Below are 27,500 nucleotides of genomic sequence, written 5' to 3' on the forward strand. Positions count from 1 at the left end.
ATCTCTGACCCTCTTCAAGTAGCTACAGAACTTTATTTTAGCCAAGTCAGTAGCGGCTCTCACCTTTCTCCTCTCTTCTTTTCCATAAAATCACCGCATCCCCATCTCCTTCTCCCTCTCCTCTACAGAATCTTGTAATGCACCCTTTTCTTCTGAAATCTCTTCTGCTCTACAGTCATGCCACAATATGAAGGCCCAGGCAGTATACATATGTTACGAAACCTTTCACCTACTTCCTTCTCCTTCCTTCTATCAATACTCAATAACATATGGGCGACTGGAAATTTTCCACCCCACTGGCGTGAAGCCCTTGTTCTACCGTTCTTAAAACTAAACAATCCTGGTACCCTTCTACAAGACTACCGTCCCATAGCACTCACAAGCTGTTTATACAAATTACTAGAAAGGATGGTTAATATCCAGCTAATGTGGTATCTTGAATACCACAACCTTATCTCCAAACCAGTTTGGATTTCGTAATTGTCGAAGCACAGCTGATTCCTCTTGCATACTTCGAAAAACAAATCACATCAGCATTTGCAAGCCACGATTCAGTATTAGCTGTCTGTTTCGATCTAGAAAAGGCATATAATACCACATGACGGCACCATATCCTTCAACAACTCTTCCAATGGCATACGTGGAAACACGAGCGTTTTCATAAAGTCCTTTCTTACTGATCGCACATTCTGTGTCATTTTTGCCTCTTCCACTTCCTCTTCTTTCCCACAATTCGAAGGTGTCCCACTAGGTAGTGTGCTCAGCACCACATTATATCTCATTGCCGTAAACGGATTAGCTTCAGCTCTACCACCAAGTATCTGGCCATCACTATATGTAGATATTCTAGCCATCTTTGCTTCTGGTCCTTCCATACCAGCCCTCCATCAGCTTCGATTTTCTACCTCTAAAACCTTTTCCATCTTTTTTTTTCGTTCATGTATCTCTCAACCCCCACTCTTCTTATATGACGCTCCCATCCAATTCCGACCTTCAGGCAAGTTCCTTGGGGTCATTTTTGACTCCAAACTGTCTGGACGACAGACTCTCTCTCACATAACCTGGGGTTGAGACCGCAAAACACTCCTCCATCATATTACCCTAATAGTCTCCATCCTTGATTATGGCCGCCATATATATTCTTCCGGCTCTACCTCCCTTCTCACTCAACTTGACACAACCCACCATTGCGGTCGCCGTTTAGCCTTGAAGTGCCTTGCGATCCTCTCTAGTTGAAAGCCTATACAGTGAATGAGGCCTGCCATCCTTTTCTCGAAGACGCGCTCTTTTGTCCCTGAGAAGTTATGCTCGTTTTCATTATTTTTCTCTCGCTAAGCTAACTCTCCCTCAGTCCCTTCTTCATACCTTCAAAAGTCCTCTTCCCTTTCCCTGTTCATATGGACACTCTACTTTCTCATTCCCCCATTCCTCATCTCTGATCCCTTCTTCCTTCTTCCCGAACTTTCCCTCCTGTAATTGCTCTTCTATTTTCCCTGACCCACCCAAATCAAACATCCCACCTTCTATCCTCCTCGCACATTTTCTCGCACAAATCTCTAATTACTCCTCCAGTGCCCATGCCTATACAGACGGCTCCAAATCCATCTCGGGTACTGGTTTCAATGTAGTCTTTCCCTCTCGCACATTCAACTTCCCCCTTCCTTCTGAATCGAGCGTCCTTATAACAGAATTTTACGCTGTCCTCTTCGCTTTGCAACGCATGTTTTCCATCCCCTCCACATCCTTCACTATCTTCACTCACTCACGCAACTCAGTATCACCCGTACAATCCATACAGCCTATCAACCCTATAGTCCGTAAAATACAGGATTTTATCTGCCTATACGACACAAAACAGTTAAATTTTACTGGATAGCCAGCCATGTCAGAATCCCCGCAAAGAAAAAGCAGATGCCTTGACACGATCCGCCGCCTTGTCAACCAAGCAACCCCGCTTTTCACACATCCCAGCTACAGACTACTATCCTCACTTCAAAACTTTCCTCTCAGTCCCACATATCCCACTATCCTGCCCTCGCTTTACTGAAGCATTCACGGAATCTCCTACCTTTTCAAGATTTTTCAAGATCTAATCACCTTCTATCCTAAACCCTTCCCCTTTCTATTAATCCCTATCTTACCCCATTCACCTCATCTCTTTCCACCCCGCAACTACCATACTATCTTATAAATACCATGACCGTTGGAATTTAAGACATTTAGTTCAAATAAAGAACTCCTTTAAACCCCTTCCACCATAATACTTTACCAAAATGACTTTGGGTGTCTAGCACAATTATTTATTTTAAAGCATTAACTATTTCCTTTTCTTACCTTCCCCACACCCCACTCCCTTCTATCCCAATCCCTTGATCGTTGCTGTCATGAGGGGCCTTAGGGGATGGAGTCTGAGGCCCAATGCTGGGGATCCTCCTACCTTGGGCCTCAGCCCTCGACTCAACTAATTTTGGACAGTCTTTTTTTCTCCTACCTTCCTTTCCTTCTTCCCCACCCCTTCCCCTGTCCAATTCATATGGTGTTAAGAGCCGTGCTGAAAGGATGAAAGGATTCCTTTGTGCCAGTCATGGACAGCCTCAGGGAGCCATGGACACGGTATTCCTTTGTTTAATTGTTCAGCCCTCACCCCCACATGAGGACCCTGAGGGATGGACCTTTTATCTTCCCAAAGTATTTGAAGTTTACCATAACCAGTAATGAAGATTTTGTACTCTGTTAGGGGCAATGAAGCTTGCCCCTTTATCAAATGGCTTTTCTGACACTACCTCCTATGGTTTACCGACCCCTGACACCTCTTTGATCACGGCTCTATCACTGCTACTACACCCCCCTCGTCGATACAAACTGTTATTATCTAACCAGGTTATAACCCAACCTTCAAAAAGAAACCCCTTCCTCACTTCCAATATCCTCCAACCCCCCTCCTCAAGTCTCAAGCCCATGCAGTATCTACCCTGGTTGACATCACTGGCATACTTATTCCTGCCCAACCCCACTCCTCCCTTAATATAAATACTGGAACTGTTTTCATCTCCCGGCTGATTGCCCTATCTACAAAAAAGATTGGTCAGACTGTGAAGACTACTTGCCTGCCTCGCTGACTATGGTGCAGTATCAGTACAGTGCTACACTGTTTCCCCCAGAGGCCACTGTAAGTCCCACATCAATATTGCCAAGATTACCTTTCGTAGACATGACCTTCCCCATAAAGTCTATATAGGAGGAGAATATTGCTATGTTAGACCATATCGACTCCCAAGTCAAGGTCAGAAATGCTGGCGTTTTGGCCACCCTGCAAAGCACTGTCGCTCCCCAGAATACTGCCCAACCTGGTCATGACCGTTCAAATTGCCATGCACAATCATGTATATGTGCCAACTGCAGTGGTTTTCCATAATGTATTATACAGGGGCTGCCCTGCCAACAAGTTTGAACCTGAGTTAGCAGTTCTCAGATAAAAACTACGAGGGGTCAGACAGGAAGCACTTCGACGAGGTTTTTCAATCACTCCCTACTCCAGTACCATCTTTCACTCCACTCCTATCCCCTCCACCAAGTAGACACAACCCTGCATCTTCCTCAGTAACACTTCCCCCTACTCCTCAACTTATGTTTCCCAAACCTCCCCATCCAAATCCCTTCCAGAAACCCTTGAGGACATTAGAAACTTCCTAAGCAAGACTAAAGAAAAAGTTCCTCTATTTCATTCATCCTCCAATTTCGGCTACATTCAAAGTGACTGCCGACATCCAACCTCCTCTTCCTCATATTCCCCTACCCCTCTTCTCCCTTCTCCCTCTCAATATGCCCTATCCTCTCCTCCACCAACACCAAAACCCCTCCTTCCCTACTATCTCTACCACTCCCTCCTGGGTACACACGTGAATCCCTTTTGTTAAAATGTCCTTCCCCGATCCCACCTTCACTAATGAACTTCCTGATACTACCCCTTCACCCCCTTCCTCTGATCCCCTACTATCTTCCTACAATCCATTCATTATCTGTCCCCAAGAAACCTTCCGAACACATCCTCCAGTACCGATTCCAAATTATCCTTTATATCATCCCCTCACTCTCTTACTATCTCATCTATACTCACCCATCAATAAATACCATACACTATACCTCCTCTCAAAAAACTGTCCCTTCCACAATTATACGCATCTTTCTTCGCCGCCGGATAACAATGGTTTACTTTTCTCCTTCTCTTCCCATTGAATGCCTCCGAAATTTTACTTTCTCAACTTCATCCATCAATCCTCATAGTCGGCGATTTTAATTGTCGCCATACTCTTTGGGGTGACTCTACCACTACTTCCTGAGGCCGTTCCATAGAACGGTTTCTTTCAAACATTGACCTTATCCTTCTCAACTGGGGGTATTTGAAAGTACGAGTTGGGAAGGGTACTGCAAAACTAGCACCGGAGGTGGATTTGGAGCCATCAGTGTAAACATGAATAATGGAGGAATGAGTTGAGACATGGTCAAGGAAATGGGTGAGAAGGACAGCAGGAGGAATATTTGATTTTGGTGGGTCAGAGAGAACCGAGGAGCAAATACGGGGGTAAGGTATAAGCCATGGAGGGACAGAATGGACAGAGAACGGGAGAGGTCGGAGATGGGGAAAAGGGGAATGGGAGAGGAGGGTATCCATGCGAGTGGAGAAAGGAGTAGGTAAACGTGGAGAAGAAGCAAAGGTAGGAGGTAGGAATTGTGGGATAGTTAGTTTAGTGAGGGGAAGTTGGTGGAATCGAGCATAACATCGGAGAGAGAGAAAGGTACGGCGTCGAGAGAGAGCGATGGTATGCCGGATTCAGTGTACAGGCTCTCAACTGGAGAGGAGCGGAAGGCACCTAGGGCTAAGCGAAGACCACAGCGATGGATTGTATCAAGATGAGCAAGGAGGGAAGTTGAGGCAGAGGGGTAGATATGGCATCCATAATCGAGAGTGGAGAGGATCAAGGTAACATGAAAATGAAGGAGAGTTTTGCGATCTGAGCCCCAAGATATATGTGATAGGGTTTGTAAAATTCGGAGACGGCGGCGGGCTTTTTTTTTAATGTAAAGGATATTGTCTTGTCAGGACAGTTTGGAGTCAAAAATAACGCCTAAGAATATGCCAGAGGAACGGTATTGGAGTGGAGTGCCATATAAGAAGAGTTGAGGTTGGGGACCTACATATGCGCGAGAGAAAAGGATGGAGAAAGATTTGGAGGTAGAAAAGCGGAAACCATGGTTTGTGGCCCAGGCAGATACTGATGATATTGCAGACTGAAGAAATTGGTAGAGATTTGGTATGGATGTGCCAGAGGCATAGATAGTTAAATCATCAACATATAGTGATGACCGGTCTCTGGTGATAGAACGGAGTCAATGTCATTTACAACAAGAAGGAATAAAGTGGTACTGAGCACACTACCTTGTTGGACGCCTTCGATTTGAGGAAAGAAGGATGATGTGGCAGAGGCAATTTTGACCTGAAAAGTGCGTTGGGAGGGGAAAGACATTATAAAGACACCCATGTTTCCACGTATGCCTAGAGAGGACAATTGTTGGATAATATGGTACTGCCATGTAGTATCATATGCTTTTTCTATATCAAAGAATATAGCTAGCACGGATTCGTGGCGTGCAAATGCAAATGTAATGTATGTCTCAAAATAAGCAAGGGGATAAGCTGTGCTTCGGGCACGGCGGAAACCAAACTGGGATGGAGAGAGAAGATTGTGAGATTCAAGATACCACATTAAGCGGAAGTTAACCTTTCGCTCTAGTAGTATGCACAAGCAGCTAGTTAGTGCGATGGGGCGATAGTCTTGAGGGAGGTTACCCGATTGGTTGGGTTTCAGGAAGGGAAGGATAAGAACTTCTCGCCAATGAGAAGGAAAATTTCCTTATGTCCATATGTGGTTGTAAGTTGTTAATAGGAAGGATAATGAGGAAGATGGGAGTTGTCAGAGCATACGGTAGTGAATCTCGCCAGGGCCTTCATGAGTGTTTTGGCACGATTTTAGGGCGAGGACGCAGCGACAAAGTCTTTGTCGCTGCGTCCTCGCCCTTTTTGTTTTGTTTATTGAATTAATACTTTAATGGATTCTGGAGAAAAACAATTCTTGTTGCTTCTTCCTTTATTCTCTATAACTGATGAAATACAATTTCTACATGTTCATCCATATCTTCCATGTCCGTACTCATACGTAAAACTGCAAACAAAACAATCTGGAACGTACCAACTGTGGCCACGTGGTCATATATACTATTAAACTTGTAGTAATTCACACACTTAACTCGTTGAATGCTAATAAACTTATAAAACATAAAATTATAATAATAGGATGAATAAACTAGTACAAAGAATGTAATTTACCTCCAAACCCTACAATAGGGCCTAGTGCTGTTAGGCGACCACAGCTGCCGTTGAAGTAAACAACCGCGTTCCAATACCCGTCTATGTATTCAACTTTGAAACAATCTTTTAAAACATTTTCATTCATCTTTACTTTCTTAATTGGGCTGCTACACTTACACTTTTTTAAAGGAGATAAGGGCTGGTAATTGATGAGGGGTACCTCGTTTGTAGCGGTAACTGTTCCGGGCTGTAAGTTTTAAGCGAAGCGCTTTAGTGCAATCAGAATTCCACCATGGAACACATTTGGAGGTATAGGGTCTTGAGGTTCGTGGAAAAGTTGTATGGGCAGCTCTTAGGACTGTAGTTGTGAAACATTGTATCATATCTGAAATGGATGAAAGGGAGGATGGAGGGATATGAATATCAGTGTGTGAAGTGAAAGTACGCCAGTCGGCTCTATCAAAGCACCAGCGTGGGGAGTTAGGAAGTGATACATATGAAGTAAGAGAAAGGAGAACTGGAAAGTGGTCACTATAGGGAAAGTGGTCTAGAACTGACCAATGGAAATCTAAATGAAGAGAAGGGGAGCATAGAGACAGGTCAGAAATGAAAAAGATTGTGTGCATGAAAAAGATAGTGTGCGTGTATCAAAGTGTGTGGGGCGATCTGAATTAAGAATAATAAGGTTAGCTGTGGAGAGGAAGCGTTCTAGGGATCGGCCACGGGAGTTAGTGATAGAATCACCCCAAAGAGTGTGGCGGCAGTTGAAATCACCAACTATGAGGAAAGGTGCTTGGAGTTGAGAAATTAGATTTTCAAAAGCAACAAAGTCAATGGGGTGGGAAGGAGAGAAGTAGACTGAAATCACTGTGATCCAGCGAGTAGGAGGAGGATGGATATCGGCAGTCACTTCGAGTGTGGAGGGAGCGAGAGTTGTAGAATTTGAAGGTGGATGAGGAGTTTCAGTGTCAGTTTGGGACTCGATTATATAGTTCTGGATATTTTCAAGAGTTTCTGTAGTTGAGTTGGTTGGGGAGTTTTGTGAGATAAAGCTTTTCTTGTGAGGGGGGGGGGGGATGGTTAGAAGCAAAATAAATGTGCTAGACATCTAAGGTCATGTAGCACTATAGTAAATGGTAGTGAAGGGTGGTTGAGTTAGTGATTAGTTGTCAAAGTTGGGCAAAGGAATTGACCAGTAAATGGGTTAAGGTTGGGTAAGGTAATGTATAGGGGTTAGATCAAGTGAAGGATGTATATGCATTTGAGGAATGAAAGCAGGTTGTCAAAGGAGAAAGTGTGAGAAGTTGTGGGAGGGATCACGAAAATCGGTCCCATTTGGCTGGGCTAAATAGATTTTAAGAATTTTGTAGAGATGGGGGTAGTAGAAGGACGGGGGCATGTGGAAGAGGGAGTAGTGTTGAGGGACGTAGTGTTGAGGGACGTAGTGTTGAGGGACGTAGTGTTGAGGGACGTAGTGTTGAGGGAGGTGGACAATAAGGTTGTAAGGTAGTAATAAGGGAGGATGGGGTAGTTGATGAAGAAGGTTGTGGGGGTATAGTTGTTGGGAGTTGAGCATGTTGGGAGTAGACATGTCTCCTGGGGTGTTGATTAGGGTGGATACTGTACTAGTCGGCATTGAGGAGGGGGTATTAGTCGTAGTGTTCAGAGCCGTGGTCAAAGGAGAGCTTGGGGTCAGGGAATCGGGCGATTTTGAATTGGTGGGGCTATTTGATGAAGGGGCAATTGCCTCTAATAATGGTATAGTTAATGGTTATTCATTGTTGGCCATGATAAGCCTGGAGTATGTTGGGGAGAGAAACGGTCCACCCCACAGGGTCACTTGAGGGGTAAGGGCTAGACAACTAAAGCAGGGGAATACCGTGCCCATGGCTCCCTCAGGCCGTTCAGGACTGGCACAAAGTCAGCCTTTCATCCTTTCAGCACGGCTCTCACACCTTAGGAAGTGGATAGTAGAAGGGGTTGGTGAAGGGACAGAAAGGAAAAAGTAGGAGGGGGGGGGGGGGGAAATGCCATGCAAAATTTGTTGAGTCGAGGGCTGAGTCCCAAGGTTGGGGAGTTCCCCAGCATTGGGTCCCAGTCTCCGCCTCCTAAGCCCCCCCACGACAACAACGGGCAAGGGATTGGGGGGGGGGGGGGGTCTGCTGCGGAAAGAGACTTTGCCTACTTGTTATTGGAGGCATTGCTGGAAGAGGAGGGTGTTTTGAGAGTAGGGAGCTGTGGGAGGGATCACGAAAAATCGGTCCCATTTGGCTGGGCTAAATAGAGGATTTAGGATTCTTGTAGAGGTGGGGGTAGTAGAAGTGCGGGGACGTGTGGAGGAGGGAGTAGTGTGGAGGAGGGAGTAGTGTGGAGGAGGGAGTAGTGTGGAGGAGGGAGTAGTGTGGAGGAGGGAGTAGTGTGGAGGAGGGAGTAGTGTGGAGGAGGGAGTAGTGTGGAGGAGGGAGTAGTGTGGAGGAGGGAGTAGTGTGGAGGAGGGAGTAGTGTGGAGGAGGGAGTAGTGTGGAGGAGGGAGTAGTGTTGAGGGGGGTAGTGTTATGGGGAGGTGGGCAATAAGGTTGTAAGGTAGTAATAAGGGGAGATGGGGTGGTTGATAAAGAAGGTTGTGGGGGTAGAGGTGTTGAAGTTGAGCATGTTGGGAGAGTAGAAATGTCTATTGGGGGTTGGTTGTTGATTAGGGTTGATACTGTACTAGTAGGCATTGATGAGGGGGTATTTGTTGCAGTGTTCGGAGCCGTGGTCAAAGGAGAGCCGGGATTGGGGCTATGTGATGAAGGGGCAAGCCTCATTGCCCCTAAAAGTGGGGTTATGTCTTCATTATTGGCCATGATAAGCCTGGAGTATGTTGGGGAAAAAATAGTCCACCCCTCAGGGTCCCCTTGAGGGGTAAGGGCCAGGTATGGCAGGGGAATACCGTGCCCATGGTTCCCTCAGGCCGTTCAGGACTGACAAAGTCAGCCTTTCATCCTTTCAGCACGGCTCTCACACCTTAGGAGGTGGATAGTAGAAGGAATTGGTTAAGAAACTGAAACGAAAAGTATGAGTGGGAAAAAAGACAATGCAAAATTAGTTGAGTCGATGGCTGAATCCCAAGGTTGAGGAGTTCCCCATCATTGGGTCTCAGTCTTCGTCTCCTAAGCACCCCCACGACAACAATGGGCAAAGGATTGGGGGGGGGGGGGGAGGATGTTCTAAACGCCAACAATTTTGGCACTGACGGAGAAAACATGGTCGGACAGGGAGGGATTCTCCACCGATGTATACATTAAAGGGTAAGTCATGTGTACGGAAAGTAATTTTGGCAATGTTAGTGGGTTTCTTACGATGACCTCTGGGAGGAATGGAGTAGCATTGTACTGATACCGCATCATCATAGTCCGTGAGACATGCGAGTAAGTCTTCTCCACAATCTGACAATTTTTTTTATATAGACAGGGCAATTTGCTGGGAAGATAGAAACAGTTCCGGTGCAAGTATTGAGGGTTGGATGGGGTTCTGCAGGGATGGGATTACCACATAGATCAGTTAGATTTGATAATGCTATAGCTTGGTTTTCAGATGTTACTGTGACGAGACGGGAAGGGTCGGGTCGGCTACGGAAAGAGACTGCCTACTGGTTTTTGGAGACATTGCTGGAAGAGAAGGGTGTTATCAAAGTAAGGAGCTGTGGGAGAGATCACGTAAAATCGGTCCCACTTGGCTGGGCTAAATAGAGTATTTAGGATTCTTGTAGAGGTGGGGGGTAGTAGAAGGACGGGGGCGTGTGGAAGAGGGTGTAGTGTTGAGGGAGGTAGTGATATGGGGAGGTGGACAATAAGGTTGTAAGGTAGTAATAAGGGAGGATGGGGTAGTTGATAAAGAAGGTTGTGGGGGTAGAGGTGTTGAAGTTGAGCATGTTGGGAGAGTAGAAATGTCTCCTGGGGATTGAGTGTTGATTGGGGTGGATACTGTACTATTGGCATTGAGGATGGGGTATTAGTTGTAGTGTTCGGAGCCGTGGTCAAAGAAGAGCCCGGGGTCTGGGAATCGGGAGAGTTTGAATTGGTGGGGCTATTTGATGAAGGGGCAAGCCTCATTGCCCCTAATAGTGGTATAAAATCTTCATTGTTGGCCATGGTAAGCCTGGAGTATGTTGGGGAGAGAAACGGTCCACCCCTCAGGGTCCCCTTGAGGGGTATGGGCTAGACAACTAAAGCTGGGGAATACCGTGCCTATGGCTCCCTCAGGCCGTTCAGGACTGGCACAAAGTCAGCCTTTCAGCACAGCTCTTACACCTTAGGAAGTGGATAGTAGAAGGGATTGGTGAAGGGACAGAAATGAAAAAGTAGGGGAGGAAAAAAAAGACCATGCAAAATTTGTTGAGTCGAGGGCTGAGTCCCAAGGTTGGGGAGTTCCCCAGCATTGGGTCCCAGTCTCCGCCTCATAAGCCCCCCCCACGACAACAACAGGCAAGGGATTGGAGGGGGGGGGGGGGGGCTCCTCCCTGGAGCCGGCGCTCTTCCAGTCATGACTATATTCCACACTCGATAGAAATAATGCAAAAGTCCCATTCTAAACGCCTAATGAGTCTAATCACCTTCCATGATGTGCACTTGTGGTGAGTCTCTCCTGTCACCCTGGCCCTCAACCAAAATGTTCATTACAGTAAGTTCGTATCACAATGGCCCACAGCCAGGTTTTTCAATGATGGCAAGTTCATGTCACCTGGCCCTCAAGCCATTTCTTTTCATGAAGGGTTAAAAAAAAAGAAGCCATCTCGGAAACACTGGGCAGAGACTGCCTCCTGAAAAAGAATTACATATTCCCATACTTGGCTGCTTGAAGCACTAACTTCTTGAGCCAACAGACTGGTTAAATCATAATTATCTTGGTGTTTTATGATGGGCAAGGAAACAGGGAGAGAATGAGGGGATGATACAAACTGGAAAAAGGGAATTGGTGCTGGAGGATGTGCTAGAAAGGTTTCCTGGAGACAGAGGAAGATATGAGGTGACGAAGGTCGGGTCTGTGAGAACGGAAACCCCAAATATTCCATTGCAAAAGAACCATTATGAAGAAATCAATGGGTAATAGGGCAGAGGTAGGAGGAGGAGTACCGGGAATGAGGTAGGGGATCAAGAGAAGGTGTAGTGTCAGGAGATTCATTAGGAGAGGAAGGGTCTCAGGAAGGACACTTGTGACAAAAGGAATTCATGTGAGCATCCAGGAGGGAGTAGGGATACTTTAAATGTAGAGGGAATGGAAGTAAAGAGAAGAAGATGGGATGGAGCGTTTAACTTGTCTTGTGCGGTGAGTTGGGCGAGGAGGAACCGGGGAAATAGTGTGTCTGGAATCGTGGTGGAGACTGGGGTGTCTGGATTTAGAATGGCGAAAGAATTTGACCCGGAGAGGGACGGGGTAAAGGCTTTGCTTAGCTCTAGGCCTTCAGGGGTAAGGGCTAAGCAACTAAACAGAGGAATACCGTGCCCATGGTTCCCCCCTGGCACAAAGTCAGCCCTTCATTCTTGCAACACAGCCCTCACACCATAGGCATGGATAAAAGAAGGGGTTGAAAAAAAAGTTAGAAACAAAAAGGGGGACGGAAAAAGCCTAAACAAAATTATTTGAGTCAAGGGCAGAGGCCCAAGGCAAGGGAGATCCCCAGCACTGGGTCTCAGTTGTCTCCTACCCCCCCCCCCCCCCGCCCACACACACAACAACAATGGGCAAGGGATTGGAGGGCCAGAGGCAAAGATGGTTAAATCATCCACATATAGTGATGACCACGACCCTGGCATACTATCATCAACTCTCACTGCTTCTCACACAATTTTATTCTCCACCATTTAAAGCTTTCTTCATCATCTGCAATCAGTTTATGTCACAAACAAAGGATACCTAATAAAAACACAATTTTAACCCATTTAATTAATCCTTTTTTCAGTCATATGCATTTATCTGATAAAAAATATTTACATTCAAGGTATATGGGGTTTGATGACATCTTAACAAAATACTTTAATATATTAAATAAGATGCACAGAAACACACTGGGGTTACTTCTATTACTTTGTGCCCAAATAAGTTGAATAGTAACAGTTGGAATCAATACAAATAGAGACAAGAATTATAAATAATTAAATATTCCATAGGCAAATTTAGAACATAATTCACCAATATCAATGCTGCCTATATTTAATATTAAAAACAAACTTTTCTAAAAAGTTTGGGCAAAATTTACAGGCCTTATAGGGCGATTCATACTAGTGTTCTATTTGTACATATATATATTCTATAAATTATATAAAACAAACTATATATTAGTCACCTTTCAGTGAGGTACATTGGTACTATGGATTCTAACACCAGTATACTCTTTAATTCATAACAAGTACATAACTTCAGTTTCTTATCACAATTTTAAATGCTACCCAGTTACTTTCAACCATACTTCTTGTGAGAAGTTAAGTATTACACAACCCCTCACAATGAAAATTCTGCTTTACATTTGTCTGCAATCATCTTTGCAATGGAAAGGGAAGACGTTGCACCTGGAGATGGGGCATTTCGGCAGTGCAAGATTTTTGAACCCAATTCACATTCTGTCTCACGCTGAAATACAAAATCATCCTCCAAGGTTCCATCAATGTTCATAGCCTGAGCACGCACTCCAGCTGGGCCCCGCATGATATCTGATGCTGTTACCTCTGGGATGAACTTCTGCAAAGCTCTGATCTGTAAAGGATTGTTATGTCACTTTCATACTAATGACAAAAGGTAAACTATCAAAACCTCTCTTCCAGTTATCGATGCTTGTAAATTCAGCACCCATCCATATAAAGGCAGAGATCTATAAATCTGTTTAAGGGATTACAATTTCACCTTATGTGTATGATTATCTAACATAAAAAGGACAAATAAAATATTGTGTTTCTGTAAGCATAAACCAAATTTCAATAACATATTAAACTACACTAAAGAAATAAAACTACAATACTATTAAAGTCACTGTAACTTTACTTGCCAACCTAAAGCCGTATCACACTAGCATTTTTACCACCAATTTCTGCATTTCCGTGAGAAATTTCTATGTGTAAATGGACTGATCCTATCATACTACCAAGGCAGCAAACACAGTGCCCAAGTAAACAAACATGATGGCATCCAAGTAAAATTCTAGTAATCACATGAGCATTCTCAATTCATAATTTTAAAGAAATATAATTATGTATATTGTAAGCAAAATTATTCTAGAATATTAACTTATGTTTACAATAACTGATTCTATTTAATTTATCAATAAAAAAAAAAATTCTAGTTGTATAAATCATCCATACCACAAGCTCAAAATGGAAACTTGTCTGACGGAGAGCCTCAAAGTCACGCAGAAATGGAAAGATTGATGGAAAATGTACAAGTGTGATAGGGCCTATAGAGAAGAAAACTCACCTGCAATCTAGGAAAGGCGGAGCGTAACATCTCCATCATACCAAAGCCAATGTACTGTATAGCCAATTTCTGGAAACCTCTGTATGTGATAGTATCCCACAGCTCACGGATGTCGATGTCTAGCCACCTAGGAAACAGCAAACAATACTAGATATACGAATGGTTGAAACATAATAAACATTTAACAACTGACAACTCTTCTTGTCCACTAACCTCTACTAGGCCATCCTACATTCCTGACTATAGTTCTAAAAGGTACCATACATGTTCAGCTAGGATTTGCATATGGCCTGCAAAAATTGCCTTTGCACATACACTATTCACATGAATGGAATTGATTTATTAATTCTGCCCACTCACATTCTGTCAAAGTGCCTGAAATATGTGATTATTTCTTGATACTTGCCCAAACTGTTGCTGCAGCTAATAACTTTTAGCCCATTGGATCCAGTTGCTTCACAGCAATCACATGGCCCAAAATATGAGCATTAGGCTTACATGATCAGCCGCTCTGATGGGTGTGTGGCATAATAATCCTGCCCTCAAGCCAATTTTTTTTCATGATGGCGTGATAGTCACGTCATCAGGATTGTAGGGGTTAAAAGAAAAAACAAGTAACCATGCTCTGAAACAATGAGCAGAGATTGGCTCCTGAAATATGAAATGCCTGCCATACTTTGCTGCTTGAAGCACTACAACTGGAGCAACAGATTGGTTAAATTATTAGGGAATAGACATATCTTCCTACCACTAATTATTATAATTATTATCATTATTAAAGAAAGAAAGAAAGAAAGAGAGGGGATGAATAAGGTAAAAAAAAGAAAAAGAAAAAAAGATCAGCTACCTTATGGCTTCTTGTTACAGACAGGTCTTGTTAACCCAATGCCATCGGGGAATATAAATAAAAAATGGGGAAACTGCTGTGTTAATTTTCTATATTCTTTTATAAATGTCTCTGCACATAGATGGCTCTGCTAGTGCTTAGCCACAAAGGAGTCAATTAGTAGACCTTATGACCTTACCTGATTTGAATTGGTGGGAAAAAAATATTTTTTACTAGTGCTATGAATATCGATGGTGTTATTTTTATTTTAAACATTATAATTACTATGTTATAAACATTAGTAACAGCAAAATAAGATTACGTAAAATATTTTCATAAATCAAAGAAATGGGTAAATGGGCAAGACAGGCAGTACTTATAACTGGCTCATTGGTGACTTAGTACAAGTGTAGCCATCTATGTATAAAAACAATCAAACAAGTAACTCACAGTGGGCATAACACATACGTACACATCATGCCCGTCGGCATTGGGTTAAATGTTTACGACTTCTAAATTGAATTTGCTATTTTCAACATCATTCTTCACCTCTGAGAAGCTGATGTCAGGATCTCAGCATTCAAGCTGAGTAAAATACATCATGCTCAAACTAGTGGTACATAGAGCTTGGTTAGCATGTTTTCAGGATGAAACATTTTCTCAGTCCCTAATTGGGGTCTGGTTGGTCCGATTTATTTGATTGTGTAAGCCTGGAACCTCCAAAAGTCAACTTTAAACCCTTCTTTACCTACAGTTTGCATTAAATAAACTATTTATCTGTCATAACCATGCCTGTCACCTTTATGCCTTGTAAGGAGTGGTACAATCTTTATTTTCTAGCTTCAACTATTTTTTCTTTTCTATTTTTGTCAACTGCTGATCACACAAACTTCAATTGATGCTTCATAAACAATGAACAAATGATAAAAATACATGCATCTATAAACTTTTGTGGGGTGAGCAATATGGGGAACTGCCACTATTTGCCAAGAATGTAATCTCATTGTCAAAAGACTCATCTTCATGTATTTTATAATGCATAATGAACAAAATCAAGAGACATCTACCCAACCAGGGACAGGGAAACTGACAGGTGCCTTTGAATTATGGTTAATCATCCATCAACAATTATCATATACCTAAGACAAAACAAATAATCAATGATGCATTTAAAACCAAAGAAAAGTAAGGTTGATTTGGTAACAAATAGATCATAGTTGGGAGTGCAAAACATTGGTTGGCATGCAAGTTTCATGATATCACATGATGCTGCAGAACTTATCCTGATATACTGCCATAATATTGGATCAAAAACAAATTACCAAGAACCTTAAATATCCATTCTCTCCATTATAAAAGAGAATACACACATGTACATTTGTGAATTTACTATGCTGCTGGTGTTTTCTCTTATCTCATCCCTCTGGGAAATTTTGGCCTTTCTCTGACATTCATTTTGGGGCACCTGCAACTGCGCACTGCTTACTGCGTGGTGAGTCACATGAACTGTGTCAAGGCATATTATTCAACCACCTTTATCATTAAATCATCACAGCCGGGTGAACAGAAGTCCCTGAGTGTGATAACCTCTGGTGATTTCTGGCAACGGACTGACACTGGGCACGAGAGTACGTGACATCAAGCCAAACTCCATAAAATATCATTTTCATTAGCTCATATAGGCCATAGGCCATGAGTTATGGAGGCTGAGTTATGTTTGCACTTGGCAGTAAATGCATGTGCCTGGCATGTCATCTCTTAGTGCCGCCCAATTTATTTATGACATGGATGCTATGTCACTAAGAGGCAACTGGTTAAAATATACATGTACATCAAAACACAATACTGATAAGGAGGCTAAAAGAATCTTCTGTTTAAGACTCACCGATATCCTTCTCTCTTCCATGCAAGAATTGCATTTGGACCAAGCCAGATTTCACCATCCATTCGTGGAGTAAAGTGAACACCTAGAAATGGGAAGCGTGGATCTGGCACCTGAAGGAAAGAGGTTTTATTGTGTATGGTATGTATGAATGTATACATGTGTATGCACACACACACACATTTTGAGGGCAATAAAATAGGATTCTTTTGTTATATTCAATTGTACCTACTTTAGTCCTAAAAATATTATTGTTTGTACCATCTGTTTTGCCTCCTCACTATAACTTAATATCTAGTCCAATACTTACTGGATAAATGTTTCCTCGCACCATGTGAGCCTTCTCCTTGTTCAGTAGGAGGTACTCTCCTCGGAAAGGGACAATGTGTGGATCTCCTGAACAGCCAGACAATTTAGCAAGTTTATCTGACTGAAGCCCACCACAGGTCAAAACATACCTGCATCGGATAGCCTGTAGAATACAGAAAGAATGTATGAATTTAAATTCAAAGCTGAACAGTTTACACATTTGAGAATGAAGCCATTACATCTCCCCCCCCCCCCTTTTCTTGGTGGGTGGGTGGGGGGGGAAGTAACAGAGTCTGTGCTAAGAGTTCCAGAGTCTGGGAGTAAAAGAAAAAAAGGAGCCATCATAAAAGCCTATCTGTGAGTTGTTAATTTTCACACAATGTTGATGGCATGAAACTGCTTGCCAAGTATTCTGTAGCCATGGGAGTGGAGGTGGCGCACAACTAGTCAATTCTTAGGACCAATGGCCAAAATAATATCTGTAGAAAAGGGATACAGAAGTTACCTATGGCATCTAAGAGAATGAGGTTCAAGATAAGAAGGTAAACGGTAATTCAATATGGCAGACTGCTTTACACTGAATCCTGTCATGAAAATTTATGCCATGTGAACAGCCCCATACATAGGAGCAGTACTCCGTGCTTAGATGAATGAGACCTTTGTAGCACTGCAGTAGTTGTTCAGTAGAAATATACTTACAACACCTAAACAGAATTTCTAGCTTAGAGGCAGACTTGGCTATAGTGAAAGACTTGATGCAGAATTAATTAAAAAAAAATTATGTATCAAGGGACAAAATTGGAGACAGAACGGCTCCTAAGGTATGCCACTTTTAGCGTCTACATGTACAGAATACATAGCACTGGTAATATTTCCCCAATATCAAAAGTATTTACCAGCATCACTTTCAATAGTATTATTAATCTCATTAGGTAAGTAAAAGAGTCTATCAATTGTGTGTATTCTTTTAGAAATTTGAAGATTATTAATTAAACTAAAATCTGTCTCCATTTACATCTAAGCCTTGCTCTTATACAATCAGTCTGCTTAGTCTATATATCAACCATGTTCCACTCCTCTTCATAACTATCCATTCCATGCAGCAATATTTTTATTGTCTTCTTGTACCTCTAAAAGAGAATATAAAATCTTAGTATCTACCATGCACATCAAAACTATAATTTCTGTATATCAATGTTACAAGAGAAAAGCAACTAATCTGATGAAGCAAATTACAAAAATATTAAAATACTAATAATTCACCTTGTCATTGCTAATGACTCTGACAGGATGCTGACTAGGCTTGGTGCTATCCTTCTGGCTCTTGTCTGTCAGCTGGAAATCCGTCACCTTAAAGTCAAGGAAGATATCTCCCCCATGATCTCGGAAATTCTTGCCATAGTGCTCAGTAACTAAACCCCAGTCCACAATGCCTGTATGTGGGGACCAGATTGCCTTCACACCCTGTGGATCAATTAAAATACAATGAAAATCATTGGCAACTTCTAACATTACATTTTGTCTTTTTTCACACCAGAGAAAATGTGCAAATTATTAATTAATTTTCTTCTTGTTCATGAATATGAGTGGTAAAAGAAATTGGGAAAGAAAAAAAAATTCTGATTCCATGTATGCGACTATTTCTACCATGAAATTTGTTTACAATGACTCCGAGTGAAGTAAATTAAAAACACAAATATTTAACCTATAAATCAAGGACATGGAAGAATAAGTACTTATGGCATTTTCCTGAAACTCATTTTTGGGGGGAAAAACAAACTGCATTACATTTACATTAAAGACACTTTCAGTCAACAAAAAATATGAATGTTTTAAAAATTGTCATGCATAAGTTTTGAAAAAAATAATAGTTCACTGACATCTCCAAACAAATATTAGCACATTTTTGTGCAAATATCAAGGTCAGTTATCAAATGACTACCACTTTGGAATGTACAGTCACTAAAAAAAAAATTAAATAAATAAAAATGAATAAAAATTGGAACTGAAATCATGCTGACAGTAAGAATGTATCAATTTTAGTGAAATTCTCATAAACTTAACCTCAATAGCTATTCAAGAGGGAACACCTGCAAGGGAGAGATGTCATGTTTTTGTTTTCTCTGCTCATCAATGCATTTTCACTAATGCTGCACTACACCCCTCTACATGTCAACAGGGATATACTGTAGTATATCTCCATCCAAGAAGAAACAAATTGTCCTTATGTGTACATGAGATACCCCTATGACTCAAACAGTGAAAGAAGGAGTTTCTAGATACACCATTCAACATGGTGCAGTTATCATGAATACGTGTATCTCAATCCCAAGGAAAATTGCTGAGGAGGATAACCTACTCAATATAAAGCTTTTGAAACAGCCATCAATAACAAGTAATTAATTGAAGGTCATCTTACATGTCTCTCAGAACAATCTCCTGAGTATTTACAGATATTGCTTGAAATTTACTGCCACACTATTCTTTACATCTACTATGAAAACTAAGTAGCTTGAATTACACAAGAAATATATACATGGGTGAGCAAGAAATCAGACTTACACATGGGTCCAACTGATTTGGTTCCTAATATAGCAAGAACATTGTGAATTATGTTGCTTACTTCAAGTGTCTAAAGAGTTATGGTAGGGTTTCTACTTCCTTCCCAAAAGTTGGTCCTATTTTTCTTCTAAATGCGGAGGTCCTAGGATTATCTCTAGTGACTGTACATTATTACAGGGAGAATCAGTTCTATAGCATGTCTGTATTACTAAGATCAGTCTTGAGTTGTCATATTCATGCAGACTTGAAGAAGACATAACTACATCTTTTAGATTAAACTTGAATTAGTTCATACTGCACCATGAAGCACTCGCTAAGTCAGTCTTGCCAGTAGAAGTAACATAAAATAACAACACTTGTAATCAAGTACTCAAAAAACATCTGATAAACCTCAAGTAAGAAAATGCAGCTTGGCAAAATAACCCCCTTAGAAGTGTCCATTAAAACTCCTACAGTAGGCCAATGGTTCTAATAAAAATCATCTATGAAAATCATGAAAGAAAGCAACAGTAATAACTAAAGTTCTCAGACTGTTTCATCAATCAGCCATAAACTCAGACAGTATTAATAGCTATGTGAGTCTGCACAAACCTTGCAGTATGGCTCATACTTCTTAATCTGATCGCCATCTACAAGCTGTACATCTGGCACATTGTTCTTCAAGGCTCTGTCATACAAGTCATTTAACCGTCCAACTTCATCATTATTCACAGCCACAATTAGTTTACCACATTTCTTGTATGGGATACCTAAATAAAGAAGAAGAAAAATCAGAAATTATAATTCTTGCTCATTTGATCTGGCTTACTTCACATGAACAGTATTTCATCATCTGTTGCTTTTATGGCAACATTCACAAGTACAGATATCTCACCTTCTTCATCTAAGTACCTGTAGGCCAGATGAAGGCCCTCAACACACAGCTTGGCTTTCAGAGACCCAGGCTTGTAATAGATTCCTGCATGTATCACACCACTGTTGTGTCCACTCTGATGTGCAGCTGGAACATAATAATTTTGGTAACCTACTCATGTGATTTCTTTAGTACACACACCAGAAAAGGTACTTGTATTGTGGTTCTGTAATGGTATCTTGGTTCATCTGAATGGTATGGTATATATCAGCTATTCCTATATTAGCAATAGTGGCCTGTATTGGGAATACTGTTTACAAATATAAGGCAAAGCAAACACTAGCAACTTCAAAGAATTTTCATGATAATAATCTTCCCAAACCTGCACAAAGTTTATATATGACAAAACATGGAGTCTGGAGTTCTAGTATGATGAAAATGTAAAGGCCAAAAACTATTTTGAAAGAGAATGACAGACAAGAAACAAATTCTGACAGTCTTAGAAGCTATATCATATTTTACCAAGATAAGTCAGATTTAATTTGTGTTCAAATGTCATTTGAAATAAATGTTGTTAAAATATAACAAAAAACTTGGAATATAAACAAACAAACAAACAAACAATGAAAACATGACAGGTATAAAATAATGACAAACTGTAATATCAAAATATGCTTGCTCCTTCTTAAAGCAAAATTATTAGCAACAATATTTTTTTTTAACACTGTCTCTTACTGAAATTTATCCACCTTCACATATCGTTATCTTTCGATGATAATTTTGCAGTAACATTAAATACTTGAGTATCAAAAGAAACATGATTTCTATAAGTAATACTAATAAGGAAAAGAGCACTAAAAGTTTTATACTACGTAAAAAGTTAAGAACAAGAAACAAATTTCAGGGTCAATGATTTTCCCCTTATACTTTCTCTGACTGATCATCTTTTCCTTGTGTGTTGTCTAACCTTTCCACTGCCTTATTTCCACAAAGTGTACCTTTTCACTTGACTTTTGGAAATACTTTGAATTTCTGCACCTCACTGGAAGGAAGTGCAATCTGTGTCTCTCCCCTGCAGACAAAGCTTGTAGCTTGTGGCTACACTTATTAATGGTTGGGCCACAACAATGGTCTTGACCCATCTCTCGCAGGTCACTATATCCATCTCCAGCAAATTTTATTCCTCGTTAGTAGAGGTTACTCTGGTCAATGAGACTCTTTACAAGGTCCCAGAGATTGATGACTTCTGGCTCCTGGTACTAGCACTCTGACCCACAATATTAGACATGGTATAGTGATGTGGGAAATGGGGCCAAGATCAACCACATCCACATAGCAATTGATGGAGAATCCTCCAGAAGTACAGGTTTTATTGGATGTGGGAAATGGGGCCAAGATCAACCACATCCACATAGCAATTGATGGAGAATCCTCCAGAAGTACAGGGTTTATTGGAGTGCTGAGTTCTGTGGTATTGACCATAGATTAACTTCTCTCCGGGTCCACTTCAAAAATCCCCCTCCAGGGGAAGTGTGCCCAGTGTATGCCTACCAAGCCTTCCTCATAGACAACTGCAATCTGCTTAGCTGGTAGTTGGATAATCATTGGGCTGAGTACTTTGAACAGTTGTACCAAGTTGATCCATCAGTGTTGCATTCCCTGTGCTGGACCCACCCATTAGAAAGAAAACACCTTTCCTAACTGAAGTTAGGGAGGGGATCTCCAGGCTGAGGGATGGTAAAGCAGCAGATATTTACTAAGGACTGGTGGTGAACCCATGGCATGGGGTTTGCATGTTTTCCTGGCTGCCATCTGGCAGTCTAATACCATTCCCCCAGACCTGATGAGAGATTTGGTTATCCCTCCCTAGATAGGGAAAGGAGATCGATGGGGCTGGAGCAATCTAAGAGGCATTACACTGCTAAATATACCAAGGCAAGGCTTTCACTCACATCCTTCTGAGATGTATCAGACACCTACTGAGGCATTAGAGACCAGCTCAGTCTGGATTCACTCCTGGTAACTCCACAATAGACTGTATCCTGGCACTTTGAGTCTGTGGTGAGTTCAGTCGTCTGCTTACAGACTGCATCAACCTCAAAACTGTGTTCAAGACAGACCATCATAAATCACTCTTGGAGATCCTGAGACTAAGGGGAATTCTAACAAGAATAATTGGTTGTTAGCAAGCCAATATACTGGTACTGAAAGTGCTGTGAAGTGTGCTGGGGGCCTGGGTATCTTCTTCCTTCTTAACTTAGGAGTATTCTTGCACCAACACTTTTTAACACTTGTGTGGACTGGATACTGGGTGGAGCTACTATCAACATTGGGCAATACTAAGATACCAATCTTGACTTTGCTGATGATGTTGCTATTCTATTTGAGAGTCTGGAGACCCTCTGGATCCAGGACTTTGGGGGACAATCTCTTCAGTCAATACATTCTTGTGGCAAGTATATTGAAGTCCCAGAGAGTTTTACATACCTTGGTAATGTATTTCATGACTCTAGGTTGTCAGACCTGGAACTCAGTTGATGGACTGGACTGCCAACAGGGGTCAAGAACTCTCTTGACAAGATTTAGAGATGCCAGTACCTGTGCAGAAGGATCAAGTTATGCATCTTCAAGGCCCTGATACTGCTAGTTTTACTCTACAGTTGGGAAACCTGGATGCTATCCAGTACTAGGAGTCTAGTCTTGAAGCCTTTTATAACAGGTCCTAGTACCAGATCATAGGGTACAGTTGGCAGGACTATGAGTCCAACCAACAGTTACATCATGAAAGTGGCACAGTCTGGGTCCATATGGGTACCTGGCTCACTTCCCTCAGGATTATCCTGTCCAACAGGTTGTCTCTATGCGAGACAGCCTTGGGCGGAGGGGGCTTGTAGAAAAACCTAGGAAGTTGTGGTTTGGGCAGATCCATCAGACCCACTATGAAGAGCTAGAGATGGGCCTAGGCCTTGCTTAGCAGCTCCCCATAAGAGACCCTATTAAGTGGAAACAAAGGGTGGATGCTGCAATGTGCCCCTGTCTGTGTTACTTCCCAATGATGAAGATGATCAACCCATTCATTACCTGTTCTCTTGTTCACTTTGTAGCAGAATTAGGTGCATTACTTTACAGTGCTATACCAGATGATAAAACATGAATCCATACCTACTCCTGGCTCTTATATTGCCCTTCTTGTTTCTTGCTAAATAATTTGATATGCCTGAATTCTTCCTTCCAAAGTTTTCTTTCCTTTAAGCCTATATCTGTTTCACAAATGCAAGAAAGGTTGTTCCTTCTTAAGCTTTGTTATAGGTCTGCCTCTACCCCTTATATATCTTATTATAAACTTCCTGTTTTTGTTTAAGTATAAAGCATCCTCTCTGAAACATCTATGAACATAAAAAAGGTTTATCATAAGGCATTCTTCAGCTTAATTAATATCAAATTCAATTTATATTCAATTTATATAAGTCCTTAAGGACAGGTTTAGATCTTCCATTCAATTTAGCTGTAATCAAACGATAAGAGCCCAATGAATAACTATATATATATATATATTTGCAAGATTTCCTTGCACAGCTGTATGGAAACACCACTGATGGTAGATAAAATAACCTGTAGTAAGTAAAACAAAATAAGTAAATAAATAAAGTAAAGTAAAGAAAAGAAAAAAAAGGCCATACAGATTTTCAAATTCTTTCTTTCACATCTACCAGTCATAAATAGTGGATTTTCCAAAGCCTAATTCAACTCAATACTGTAACTGACCCCTTTCATTCATTTTGTCAATTTACTCCCCAAAACATAGAACCAATGCAAGAAAAAAATAAAATAACATCCTTCACCACAACTTTCTGTTTTCTTGTCAGTGCCTTTGCAGAATTTGGTAATGCCATCATTGCTCAACTGACTGTCCTTCCTGACATCAACTGGAATTTAATCATACTACTTTACACTAGAAATCAAGCATTAAGCCCCTGAGCCATAGTGGCATCTTGTAATTCTATTACTTTAGGCCTTTCAAGAGATATAAAAGTTTGATCGTGATAATTTATACTTACCTAATCTGTCCTCCTTCTCAACAACACACAGTTTGAGTTCTGGGTGTCTCAGGATGAGTTCCCTGGCAGTTGCCATGCCCACAATGCCTCCCCCAACCACCACAATGTCATACTCAGGCTCATAGCTGAAATAAAGGGCAATGATTAGGAAAATAAATGCAAGAACACAATTATAGATTAACAACATACTTCAATGGAAAATTTACAGGAATGGATCATCATTGTTTATCATCACAAATCTTAATAGTACTACAAGAAAATATGCCACTAGGAGGCTACCCTGTTGCATCATAGATCACTTGGCAAGGACACCTTAGTTGGAAATGAGCCTAAGTATCTGCTTGCAAAGTTTCTTTCATGTGAAAATCCTTCAGTATCATTCCATCTTAACTAAACTCCAAAGGGAAAATGTAGACTAAATGTAGACTAATGGCAGTCCCTGCCTGTTCATTGGCAAAAAGTGCTAAATCCATCCCAAACAATATCAGAAATAAGAAGGTTTAATTCCTCCCCAAACTTCACTCACATAGCAGTTAACCGTAATTCCGTACTTACAAGTAAAATACATCTTGTTGGTAACTACCTCGCCCTTTCTATCATGATTATGTACAGTGCCTACCAAATATGAAACCGAAAGTTCCCTAAACGTTCTGCTGTTTGCTACTGGCACTTAGACACAGTAGCATCTTCCACTTGTGTTACGTAATATTTTGACTTTTCACATGCTTGCTCACAACGAAACAGGTGCTATTTTTCGTTACGTAACATTTGTGTATTTGCGCGTTGTGCGTCCGTAGACTTTTGAAAGAGCTCAATAGCATGGATTTTACGTCAAATATATACAGACCATGGGACGTTAGTACACTGTGAAGGTTACAGTGTTGGGATCTCATTAGTTCAGGTTTCATGTGCTATTAAGAACACTTTCATTTTTAAAATCCTGAATATGTCATGACCGGCGACTGTGCAATTTACAGTTGCCGAATTACACAACGCAAAAGCAGCACTCGCAGGGAGTGTCACAAAACTGCCACACGAAAGGTTCTGCTCATAATTACTTTGAAGTTCCACTATTTTGACTACATACTATAGTTGTATGACACTGCATTTATATATTTGCTTCAATAAATCGATGTAAAGGCAGCAGTTACGATCACTCAATATTACCTTCATAAAGGAAATTACTTCCAACATTTTCTCATTGACAGCCACATGACAGCTGAATTTGGGTTCACGCCAAATGATACTACTACTACTAATGATGGCGATAATGATAATAATAAATTTACGTAACGAATACCTTTCCCTTTCAGAGAAAAAATCCGTAACTCACTAATCTATACGTCTCCCCCTAATAGCATACGCATATGACAGCCCCTCAAAGCAACCACAAATATATACCTTTGTTGGGAGGACACATATCTACACTGGGTTAGAGTCCGTGATGCCTTCGGAGAGGATTGGAAAAGAGGCAAGAATTGGGAGGACGCACGAGCAAGCTTTCGCGCGAACATGTCGGACTGTAATGGAAAGATCAGCTGATTTTCGCTCCATCGCTGCCCGGCAACGCGATGAAACTGTCGTACTGTTTTTGCTCTATTGTATTCCATTAAGCTACTGTATTACAGGTCTTGTGATTTCTGTGCGAATACGCAAGTGGATATATGTGTATGTGATGGTACTAATGTTTGTATTCGGGCTTCTTGACTTGTGTGTGTTCACTTTTTGAAAACTGTTGTGCCAGACGTAAGATTATAACTGTTTTTACACGTTGATGGAAATATTTATTAGGCACATATTAATATCCGTTTCTCATCATTTAAAAAGAAATGTATGTGTTAACGCGGATCCATTTGTCAGAGAAACGTTGCATATTGACCATAAATTGACAAAAAGGCTAAAATATCCATAAAACAAAAGCACAAATTTCCGCTTTAGATAAATTCATTTTACACACAATTAGGTCATGGCTGACTTGTAGCTAAATTTATGGTTAAGTTTCTAAGAGAGAGCAGGCTGTACAAGGCTGCATGTCTAAAACTGCGGGTTACGTTCAGTGTACATGTTCATCATATCCTCAAAGATCATACAATTTAATTCTGAGCATCACCCCGAACACGCAAAATATACTCAGAAGTTATATTCGAGAATAAACTTTTATCATCATGTTTTCGAATTGGACGCTATCAATAGTGATGGAATATTTCAATGTCGGGTTTAATTTTCCCACGCATCACCCTTCCTTACATATATAGTTTAAGTATCTTCTTTCTCCCTTCCTCGTCCTCTCTTTCTTTCTCTTTCTCTCTCTCTCTCTCTCTCTCTCTCTCTCTCTCTCTCTCTCTCTCTCTCTCTCTCTCTCTCTCTCTCTCTCTTTCTCTCTCTCTCTCTCTCTCTCTCTCTCTCTTCCTCTCTCTCCCTCTCTCTCTCTCTCTCTGTAATGACACTGTGGTGCAGTATCTTCCCAGCGTTATTCCACCAGTGTCATGAACTGTACTGTGGTGGTCTTTATCCTCTCTCACTCGTTTGTGTGGTACTCTTGAAGTGAAGTGAAAGTTGTTGCTGCTTCAAAGCTTTTATTTGCACGGGAATATGGTAGGTGGTGTACAGAGGACAGGCGTGGCAGAGACGCCCATGGAGGAGCGAGGCCTCTTGCCACGCCCGCGAGACGAAGCGGTCTTAGCGAGAGCTTGAGGTGTTGCCCGAGCCGATGCTGAGGGCAGACTGATTTCGGCTCTCTAAGATTTTGAGGCGTTCACAAAATATTCGTTTAACATAAGAATATGGCAACATAGATTTGGTGGGAAATGTCAGTACAGAGTTTCTGCTTTATGGCAGTGTAGGGGTCCTGTGGTCACATGTTGGGTCAGGGACACTGGATATGACTAAACAATTAAATCATGAACATTCGATAACTACAATATCAATAACAATAATGATTACAAACATAGTGATTGAGAATAAGGAATTTTTAACAAACATTTTGAGTATAATCAAGATAATAGTGCACTTGTAGTTATAAGGTATTTAACAATAAGGTTCGGAATCGCTTGCTCTGGGGGCACTTCACTGTTGTCGTTACTTTCTGGGCGCAGGTCAAACTTGGCACAGGCAATGACCAGTAGGGTCTTGGGTACCGTGGGAGTCGAGGGGAAAGGCCATTAAACTCGTCGGTAAGGGTCGGAATGGCTCGCTTT

At 41.4% G+C, this 27,500-nt stretch overlaps 1 protein-coding gene across 1 annotated transcript; it reads right to left on the reverse strand.

Moving 5' to 3' along the window:
- Positions 1–12,274: 12,274 nt before the first annotated feature.
- On the reverse strand, positions 12,275–25,855 carry LOC125043203 (L-2-hydroxyglutarate dehydrogenase, mitochondrial-like). Its single transcript, XM_047639202.1, has 9 exons — positions 25,705–25,855; positions 24,304–24,428; positions 20,267–20,392; positions 19,984–20,141; positions 18,094–18,294; positions 16,832–16,993; positions 16,525–16,634; positions 13,814–13,940; positions 12,275–13,099 (listed from the first exon to the last, which is right to left on the reverse strand). Exons 1-9 carry the CDS (start codon positions 25,815–25,817, stop codon positions 12,848–12,850), a joined length of 1,374 nt encoding a protein of 457 aa, XP_047495158.1. The 5' UTR covers positions 25,818–25,855; the 3' UTR covers positions 12,275–12,847.
- Between the last annotated feature and the right edge of the window lie 1,645 nt (positions 25,856–27,500).

The sequence above is a fragment of the Penaeus chinensis genome, chromosome 33 (assembly GCF_019202785.1).
Source record: "Penaeus chinensis breed Huanghai No. 1 chromosome 33, ASM1920278v2, whole genome shotgun sequence".
Lineage (NCBI taxonomy): Eukaryota > Metazoa > Arthropoda > Malacostraca > Decapoda > Penaeidae > Penaeus > Penaeus chinensis.